This window comes from Thalia democratica, chromosome 7 (assembly GCF_965202585.1).
Source record: "Thalia democratica chromosome 7, ktThaDemo2.hap1.1, whole genome shotgun sequence".
In the NCBI taxonomy this organism is placed as follows: Eukaryota; Metazoa; Chordata; class Thaliacea; order Salpida; family Salpidae; genus Thalia; species Thalia democratica.
Window position 1 is genome coordinate 31,128,313 of NC_139171.1, and position 11,562 is coordinate 31,139,874.

General features: G+C 23.2%; 1 protein-coding gene across 1 annotated transcript; it reads right to left on the reverse strand.

Moving 5' to 3' along the window:
* Positions 1 to 2,099: 2,099 nt before the first annotated feature.
* LOC145841245 (beta-scruin-like) lies at positions 2,100 to 2,903 on the reverse strand. The gene has a single exon (XM_082948611.1). It carries the CDS (start codon positions 2,901 to 2,903, stop codon positions 2,100 to 2,102), a length of 804 nt encoding a protein of 267 aa, XP_082804737.1.
* Positions 2,904 to 11,562: the final 8,659 nt, after the last annotated feature.

The window sequence follows — 11,562 nt, forward strand, 5'->3', positions numbered from 1 at the left end:
GTAAAAATTCAATATCAATTGTTTAAAAATTTAGCGAAAAAGTACGATCAAACCTATTATAAATTGTAAAAATTCTTTTTAAACGGCGTTTTGGTGAAATTATTAAAGATTTTATTCTATTTATTAACTTTTAGGGGCTGTCAGGGGAAGTAAACTAGTAAAACACGGCCCTGGTTGTAAACCAGTTACGACCTGAAGATCTTACACTTCACACCTTTAGTTTATAAACATAAATACAGGCTTGCAAAAGTTTAGAAATCTTAAAAGTGAAGAAACTTTTGTCTGTTTCAGCTTAATTTTCACGAACAAGTTATAGTTTCGCTATTTCCTAACTTCAAATCTCTGCAATTTTAAGTAGAATTTTTACATAAACTACTTGTTTTAAACATTAAACTAAAAGTTTAAATTTTCATAATCATGTCTAAAATTTAGTAGAGCTTTTAGTGAATTTGTTCTAAATTAAATAAATTTCTAACAAATTTATCAACATTTATCCACTATAGATTGAAATTAACTTAAACCTTTAGAATATTGTAAGTAAAATGAGCAATTTTTTTCACTTTCGTCTACCACCTGTGTTAATACACCTACTTTTATTAAACTTTTAATTCTTTAAAAACTAAATATACTTTTTTAAACTAAAAAAAAATATTAAAAGCAGGTTTTACGTAAGCTTTGTAATAAAACCAATTTTGTCTTCTAATTTGGTTTTAGTTTAATTTTAAATTATCTTTACTAAAGTATATTTCAATTACAAAAGTTTTCCTGAATGTATTTCATTAAGATATTTTGATTAACTTTTTTTTTAGTTTAACAAAAGTTATGCTCTGCAAAAATAAAGCTAAGTGCAAAAGCTTTTAGATGTGCTAGTTTCATTCATTCAAAAATGAAGTTTTATATAAAAATAAGTCTCTTATACATAAATGATGCCGTTCAAAAGTGATGAACTTTTTTTTGCTAATATATCTTTTTCGTATCATTTAAGAATAAATAGCTTTGAAAACTATGTTATTTTTTCTAGATACTAAAGAGACAGATAAAAATAAAAATGATCTGAGAACATATTTATATTTATTTATCTTTTTCAAGCTCAGAAAAAAACGACGTAAAGCGAAATGAGCAATATGTAATAAAATTTTTTACGAATTAAGAAAAATTAAGGCAAAATTTTAATTTATTTAAGGGCATGGGGGGGAGTTCCGAAATTTTTTTAATAAAAATAACATTGGATCTTACATGAAAGCTTAAAGTACCAACTCCAAGCCAATTTCATAGAATTAAAAAATATTATTTAACTTTTGAGATATTGTAATTTTTATAAAAAGTTTCCGATACAAACATATAGACCGCAAAATTTTTGGGTTCAATTTTCTCGGAAATTTAAAAAATCACTAAAATGTATCTTCTTCTTCATTTTTTGAGCTAGAGACCTAAAAATTTAAAGAAGCGTTCTTTTTATAATTTTGAAGACTTATAATGGTGGAATTTTAAAAATATAAAAAAATAAAAATTTTAGATAAATAAAACAAAAAAGTTGGTAGTTTTCTGAATAAAATTTTATTTTTCAAAATTAAAAAATTCCTGCATTCAATCTTTTTAAATTTAAAAATTCACTTTCTGTAAAAGTTTGAAGTAGATTGTTTCTAAATTAAAGGAGTAGGTAGATTTTTAGTGAAAAGGTTTTTTTTTTGCGTTTTTAGTTTGCGCCTTTGATAAGGAATCTATTGAGGTCACCAACTTTAATCGCTTATATCTCAAAGAATACCTTAAATATTTTCAAGCTATTAAAAAAATTCTTATGGCTCAGATAAAACTCGATAAAATAAGATCAGCTTGTATAAATCAACGTGGACCCCCCAAGCCCTTAACTTTCGAGAGAATTAATAAACAAAGAAAAAACAGTCAGAAAAAAAAGTGCTAAAAATTTTTTTCCTGATATTAATTTCTCTTTTTAGGAAGTAAAATCAAAATACTTAATATTATAAGAATAGATAAAATTGTATTCTTTATCTTTATGTAATCTAATAAATGTGTTAATTATCAGATTGAAGTTGATGAAGTTTTCTTAGAACTTAAATTTTCTAATATGTTAAACTTTTTTATAAACAAGGTACTTTCACGCTAGGAAACCAACGAAGGTTTTTTGTAAGTTCACAACATTCTTCCCAAAATTCATTTTTGTCAGTATCATAACAAACAATCTTCGAAACTCTGTCTTGTAAGACAAAAATTTTGTTTTCAATAGAATGAGCTCTAATACTAGAAAGATTGCTAAATAATTGTGATTTAATAATGATACTTTTTCTACAAATGATGTCGAAAACTTCACAATTGTCTAATATATTTGAAATTACAAACAGTTTGTTCTTAACAACAACTAAACTGTGGTCATATTTAGCAGAATTCATATTTGGCATTGTTGACCATTTATCAGGTAAGACATCATATGATTCAACAGTATCTAATCTCGGATGGTTGCCATTTGATCCACCACAAACTACAATTCTTTCTTCAAAAACTGCACAAGCTGTATTTGATCTTGCTTCATTCATTTTAGCAACTTCTTGCAAACTGTAATCATTTGTATAAAATTGTAAACAAGAACTTGTTGAACCTTCATCTTTGTTACCTCCGATAACAAATATTTTATTCGTGAATGCACATACAACATAATCCATACGACCATCATTCATTTCAGCTACCTGACTCCATGTTTTAGAAGTAATTGAATATTTGTCAACAGACGTTATCCAATCACCATTATTATTTATACCACCAAAAACATAAATATCACCTTTTAAATAAACTACTTTTAGACTATCACGTCCCTTTTTCATTGGTGGATAAGTTTCTACTTCTCCTACGTTATTAACATCTATGCAACTTAAATTGCTACAAGTCATGTATTCTTTTGAGTCATAACCTCCACAAACTAATAATTTAAAATATTTTTGGTTACAATACCTACTTGACTGACAATTATTTGAAGATTTATAAAAACGGTTTACTCTGCAGTCGATTATTTCATTTAAAATTTTTACACAAACATCATCTTTTCTTAGTTTTGAATCATTTAAAAGACATCTTATAGTTTCTGTTGAAAGCAAATGAAGACGAACTTTTAATAAAAGATCTTCAGCATACTTGCTACGTTCTTCAATGTTGTGGTTCAACCATCTATAAACTACTTTAAATACTTCAATTTCCGAAGTAATTAAAAGTTCAGAACTTCTAAGTATTTTAGATATAAAGTTGTATTCTATTTCTAAAAAACTCTCATTATCACTTACGATTGTAAAACAACGTTCTATATAACTAAGAGTTGAATTTTGGAGGCTAGATAATTTGAATATATTAACAAACTGGTAAACAGAAGCAGCATTTTTACACTTTATTTTTTCTTTTAAGATTGTACAAATTTTACTATCTCCACTTTCGTTTAGGGATAGTTTGTTAATTCTTGTAGCTGCAATTACATCAGCTATTTTTCGGTTCTTCTTATCTAAGTTGTTTATTGTTTGTTATAAAAAAAATTAAATTCATTTAACTAAAAAAAATTTTTTAATCATTACATAATTTTTTATTACATAGTTTTGTTTAAATTACATTTTAGAATAATAATAAAGCTAATTACTTAGACTAATTCTTGAATAATTTTTCATTGTTTTTATAGATAATCTTAAGTTTAGTTGATTGATGATGACAATTGTTTTAATTTTAAGCTTGAAAACTTAATGATTTAGCTGGTACGTCTGGAATAAAAATATAAATAAATAATAATACTTTTATCAAAGTAAACCTAAATTTTGAATCTATTTTATTTGAAGGAATTTCAAGTAGGGGCTTAGTAGTACTAAGAACTATTTGTTTCTATCAAAAACCAAAGAGAAAATGTCTATTGAATTAAAAATGATGTTTTCTATAGAAATACGGAAACAATAACACAAACCTGATAAATTAAGCTTATTTTAAATGGGTAATTCATCTAACTGTTTTTTCTTTCTTCCATTTTCTTGCAGTACTTCAGAATAGCAAGCCTTTTGTATTCTGTAATACTACTTACATTTTTATAAACTCCATCTAGTTTTATTTTCTTGATAAAATTTTTCTTTTGACAATGTTGCGTTGACATATTTTGTCTGTATTAGTTATGTAAATCGTCTGTAAAATTGAAAATATAAAATGATATATTTAAGAAAAATATCTAAATAAGAAAATAAACAAAAAAATTTAAGAAGGCATATCAGAGTCTTATTGAAACATAGGTGTTAAAGATCATATTTGATGAGTTAGCAAAAATCGAAACCTTTCTTCATGTTATTTTATTTTAATTTTTTTTAATTTTATTTTTAATTAGTTTTTAATGATTGGGTAAGTTTGGTTAGGGTGAAGGGTAAAACATAATGTTAAAAGAAAAACTTTTTAAAACATATTAAATCAGTAAAACTAGAGGAAACTTTTTAAAGTTAAAATCGGACCCACTGATTATACCATGTTAATACTGTATTCATTCCTTAAAACTATAATTTTTAGATTTATTTTAAATTTTATACTTCTTTCAGTCTTTATAAAGCTTAAAATTTTAGAAGTTTATTACTTTTTATAATGTATTTACCATTCTAAATTTAAAAAACTTTTTTTTTCATTAGAAGTATTATTTTTTTATTTTTACTAAAACAAAATTTGTTTTGTATTAATTTTACAATAAAAATTAATAACAATTAAAATGTGTTAATTTTATTTCGTTTTATAACTTTGAACATTTTTGATTAATATTTAGCATTTTTAAATGATTTACTCATTATTAAACCAAATGTCCTTAAAAGATATGTCATGAAGAATTTTGAAAATTAGCCTGACTTTTGAAGATTTTGACCTAATTATTCTGATTTTTACCTTCCTCTCAGGTATTTTGAGCACACATATTATGACATATATGTATTTTGAGCACACATATTATGACATATATGTATTTTGAGTATACATATTTTGACAAGTACGCATTTTAGTACGCACTTCTTATTCTGTACACATATTTAAACCAAATAAAAACTTTCCGCTAGGTTTCTTTATTATTTAGATTATTAATTGTTAGCTACAAACTTTCTATTAAGTAGCTTCTGTACTAAGAATGTGTACTTCAGTGAAAGTAAAATGTCATAATAAGTTGTTTGAATGTAAAACAAATAATTTGCATTGAACTAGGTAAACTTTTTCTTATTGTCTACCTCTTTGAAAATAATCTTTAAGTGTCACAAAGTCAAGTAAATTTCTGTCAAAAATTTTTTAATTAAAACACTCAAACTTTTTCCAAGCATAAAATAATCTTAAAAAACGGTTTAGTTATACATCTGTTATATAAAACATTGCCAGTTAATACTTAAAAAAACTTACTTCTAGTATTGTAGATATTAAACTAATTCAAAAAAAAAAAATTTTAAGAACTTAACTTAAAAATCATGTCTGTTTTAGAAAATACTACCTGGTACCATTAAATAAAAAAATAACTAAAAGCAATTAGAAAGTAATATACTATGATGATTGATTTTACAGAGTTAAGTAAATATATAAATAAACAATAAAGTAAAATATATATTTGTTATATATAAAGTAAACTATATATAAAGTAAACTATATATATAAAAATGTTTTCTCTTATAGTTTTTTAGTTTAATATAAAACTTTTAATTTTGTAAATTTATAACAAACATATCTGCTCTCATCTATTTCAAAAACTTAAGTTTCTCTACAAGATTTTACAGATAAGTAAACTTAACTATTTTCTGTGAATTAATTACTTTTTTATATCATTAAAAATTAAAATAGAATATTTAAAAAATAAAAAAAAAATATTCTCTTACTTACTTGGTAAACTAATTAATAGTTATAATAAAGAAAACCTTATATCTAGTTTTTTAAATACTTCCTGCTACTATCTGTTATGAAATCTTCAAAACACAAAAACAAGTAACATAAACTGCTTTTACTTATTTTTGAAATTTTAATAACTCTAAAAAAATATAAAAAGAGGTAAACCATACAAAAAAAATGTCACAACAAATACTAAATTCAGTGATTAATTATAAAGATCTTAATAACTTCTTATATAAACAAAAACTGGCTGATACTAAATTTTACAATATAGACTTTTGTGTATATATCAAAGTTTCACTATGGAATTGTCCTTGCCACAGATCATCAATACTAAAATATAACATACAACAACTACTTGTTTAAATAAGGTGGTAGTTCAACATGTTTCTAGGAAAGTTTTGCAGTTTTCTGACTTAAGTAAGTTTTATTTTATTTTGATATTACTATTTGCAGGCTTTGGAACTTAATGACTTTGTAAGTAAATTTCTAAAAAAAAATTGCTACATACTTAAAAGATTTTTTTTCTTAATTTTTCACCATTATTAAACATTGAATTAAGGAGTTTTGTGAATTAGAAGTGAAAAATTCAGATATTTTGCCAACTTGACATAAATAAAACTGATTTTTGGTCACTTTGACTTAAAAAACTGACTAAGCTTGATTTTTTTCAAATATAGACAAAAAATCTGATTTAGCCTGATTGGCCTGTCCTGTGGCAACCCTTGTTTGGTTTATCTTCAACCTTGAGTGTTTTATTATAAACCTTTAAGAAATAACTATATAACAATATATTCTTTTCTCATAATAAGAAAAATGACAAGGTAAAACAAATAATTAATGATAATAAGAAAATGATTTAGTGAAAACTACACAACTAAGTATTTAATAATATTGAAATAAGGTCAGTATGTATCAATAGTATATTAGCTATATTTTTAATATTTGCAATATACTAAATAGATTTGACTGTCTTACATAAAAAAACAAGTAAAAGTATGTATAGAAGCTGAGGTTACCTATATAATGATAATAATATTAATACTAATAATAATAATAATAAAAACAAAAAAATATATATAATAATAATAATGATAATAATAACAATAGTAATGATAATGATAATGATAATGATAATAATAATAATAATAATAATAATAATAATAATAATAATAATAATAATAATAATAATAATAATAATAATAATAATAATAATAATAATAATAATAATAATAATAATAATAATAATAATAATAATAATAATAATAATAATAATAATAATAATAATAATAATAATAATAATAATAATAATAATAATAATAATAATAATAATAATAATAATAATAATAATAATAATAATAATAATAATAACAATAACAATAACAATAACAATAATAATAATAATAATAATAATAATAATAATAATAACAATAACAATAACAATAACAATAACAATAACAATAACAATAATAATAATAATAATAATAATAATAATAATAATAATAATAATAACAATAATAATAATAACAATAATAACAATAATAATAATAATATTAATAATAATAATAACAATAATAATAATAGTAATAATAATAATATCAATAATAACAATAACAATAATAATAATATCAATAATAACAATAACAATAATAATAATAATAGTAATAATAATTATTATAATAATACAATAAAGATAACAATAATTTTAAGATGTATTTTTTACTCATAAAAAATGTTTTTAAAAAAAATGCTACAAAATTAATGTTGTGTAAAAAGTTGTTTAGAAAAATTTTAAACGTATTATACTATAAAACTACTAAAACTAAGTTTTAAATCATTAAACTTTATACTTGTAGATAACAAAAAAAAAGTTGTACTAAAAACATTATTTGTTAGCTAGGAACTGCAGTGATAAATACAAAATAGGTATACCAAAGAAGTTTGTTATAAATTATCAGTTTAATCATTTTTCTTTTAATTTCTATAAACCGTCTATTATGAAACCTTTTTATCCTAAAAACACTATACTATATTTTTAAAACAATCAGTAAACATTATATATTTCAAACTTAATATATAACTCTATAAACAATACGTTTTTAATAATATATAACTTAACTAAAAACAAAACAAAATTAACAAACTAGAAAACTACTGAAACTCTGAACTATTTTTAAAGTTATTTAATTTTTAAACTTAAATTCTCTTTTAGATATAAACATATATTTTCATTTATTATATATTTTTAGTTCCGTTATCATAAAAAATAAGTAGTAATACTTGATATAACTATCTTTTAGTTTTAAAACTTAAATTTAGACTCCAGAGACTAGTTACAAAATTAAAATGAACAATTCGTCTAAAGTGATTCGTTCATGGAATTAAAAAAAAAAACTTAATTTTAGCAGTATTCAAGGTTCTCAATTTTTAAATTTTGGCGAACCTTTTCAAGAGCAATTATTTTTTAGTAATATATAACAAATTAGAAAGATAAAACTACTAAACAAACATCTATATCAAATGCTTTTAGAATACTAGATTACTAAAAAAATATCAGCATGTTTATTAAAATTTTATTCAAAAATTTCAACCAGGGTCGTCGAGTAGTTTAGAGCAGATTTGATAAAAATGAAAAATCACTAATGAAAGCTGTTTTGTTTCTGTACAACCTTTGTAGTAAATAGAGAGAAAAGAATTAAAATAATTCTTGAACAAACCTTGAAAAGACAAAAATTAATCATCAAGAAAAAATACTACAAACCTATTATTAGAGTTTTTAAAGTTGTTATTATGTAAATTACTATGGAGCGGTATCTAAAATTACTTTCAGTTGCTATAGAAGTTAGAAAAGTCTTAGTTAAAACTCTAAAGACTTATTTTTAAGTTGCTCTTTTTTTAGCATACATGTGTTTTACTTATTTGAATCTGATAGGATTGATGTGTAGTAGATTTTTACCTTACATTTTATTTCCTTTTTTCTCTTAAAGATATTTGACAAAAACTTTGATTTTTTTAGCTACAGACTGTACAAAAGAAAAAAAATAGGACTTAAAGCGATTATTATTTTTTCTTATACTGAATGTTTTTTTCTATTACCAATATTTTATCTAAGAACAGATTTTCTTTAAGTTTATGAAACAGTCAAAATTAAAAAAAGAGATACTTAGTTTAGAAAGAGCTAAGGCTAGTCTAAGTTAAATAAAGTAAGAAAATTCAATGTTGGACATTGAAATAAACGTTACAAATAGATTGCAAAAATGATATAAGTTATAAGTTGTTAAATAAAAGAGTGCTTTCACTGCTTAGTATAGTGAATAAAGCGTTATTTAAGGTTTCACAGGAAGTAAAAGAAGCTTCAAGTTGTTCGTTTAAAATTTTAAAAGAAAAAAAAACAGCTTAACAATAAAAACAGTAAACATCATTTTTTAAAAATGTAAAATTTTTTTATTGTTTATAAAACATAATTAAAGCAGGAATGGGCTACGTCAACCCACGTTTGGTGAACTTTAAAACTTTAAAGCTATTTTTCAAACTTAAATCGCAAGGACGTTTTTTTTTATTTACACTAAATATTCTTAGATCCATAAAGAAAAGCAAAAAATTAACATAATTTGATGTATAAAATTTACACTAGATATTTTATTTTAATTTTTAAAAAACTTAGCTTACTGACTGAAAACTTTGCTTACATCTTGTTTATTTTGAGCTTTAATTTAAAAAATATAACAGTTTTTTAATTGTAAGAGTAATTTTAATATGTTATATTTAATTAATAAAAGTAATTCTAAAAGATTTTTTAGTTTCCATTTATCACTTTTACTAAATTAGTTATAAGATTAAGTTAGATGTTTATCTAAATTTTATAACTTTTTCGATTTATTTAGGTTTTTTTCATATGTTTAGTGTTTTAATTATCTAAATCTATACTTTTAGATTTCCTTAAAACTATTTAATTTAGTAAGTTTCTACTCTTGAAAAGCTATCTTTTTATGCTTATCATTAAGTAATTTGATTTTCGAGCATTAAATCTTCAACGCGCTAAATGTTACAATTTGGATGTATTTAATTCGTATAATTTTTACGACACTAAAAATGCTAAAGAATACATATACAAAATTTACTCTCAGGAGTGTAAATGAATATAAAAGCTAAGAAAGCAGAGTCTTTTCTAGCTGAAAAAATAAAAGCAAGTTTTTTTTGCACATAAGTATACGTTTCTGTAGATTTGCAGAAATGTACCAAGCTACGTCCCCGGTGTGCACTGACCTTGTATCCGAAACTAATATTTAAAACAAAAGCTTTATGTTGATTAAAATACCAAGTTAGAAGTTACGAAAATTTTGTTTGTTATAAATTAAGTTTAATGGAACTACCGTTTAAAGAATTGTTTAAAAATATAAATATTTAAACTGAAATAAAACAAAAAAAAAGGTTATATAAAAAAATTTCAAAAGAAGCTAGTTATTTAGTAATGATCAATATTTGAATATTCTAACTATACTAAGCATTTTCATATTAATTTTGTTTCTTAATAAAAATACAACCATAAATAAACTAAAATGTGATATACAAATGTGCAAGATAACGGCCCATTCATCAGTTTATCATAAGGAAGTATATTTTTAAATTCCGTGTTTCAAATAGTTATATTTTGTAAACATAAAAAGTTAATTATGTGTTAAGTCAAATAATAAATTGCATTAAATTAAAGTAATTATTATACAATAGTCAAACTTTTTAAATTAAAAAACCTTTTTATCAAAACCAATATGAAAAATTTCGTGCTTAGAACTAACCTTAATTCATGAATTCATATTTTCTGTTAAAGGTAAATTGAATATGGACCTAAAAGTTTTTTATCTGATGCAAAAATTGTTATTAGTAAAACTCTAAAATTAAATAACAAACTGATTATAAAACTTGTACAAAATGTTTTAATTGTAATACATTTACATTAACTTTATTCTAGTTAAATTAAATGCTTATTAGACTATTAAAAAAAAACTAGAATATAAGTATTTAATAAAAAAAGGGAGCTTAGCAATTTATTTTTTGTGTTTATTGAAGACTAATTTTTTTACTTTTTTGATAAAGTTTTGTTAAGTAGTTAAAATTACAACATGATTGTCCATAGATTATATTATCGTGACCTGAAAAACCGCCCGGATCTGATGGACCAGGACAGTCGGTACGCGGAGAGTTTGCATTAAGGGTCAAGGGTTTTTTTATTGAACGTCTAGCTTTATTAACCGATTACTACAGTGCGTACCATCACCGTCGCCAAAAGCCGATCGTATGTTCTCCTCAGAGAACATACCTTTTTTAGTCTGATTAGATATGCTCAATCAGTTAGATGACAAGTTAACTAAAAGCAAATTAAATATAGTGATGTACCGGACTCACTATCCGGGTCCGGATCCGGCCGGATATTGCCATTTTTGTCTGATATCCGGATCCGGCCAGATCTTGATATGAAAAAAAAAAGTCCGGATCCGGTTCCGGCCGGATCCTAATTTGAAATAAAAGTCCGGATCCGGGTCTGGCCGGATCCTAACAGATATCCGGCCGATTCGGATCTATTTAGTAAAAAAGAGCATACAGAAAAGTATTTTTTTAAAACAAACCCTTTGTAAATTAAAAAGAGTCATTTCCGTCAGTTAAAATTAAACACCTACCGTGATTGGCTTATTT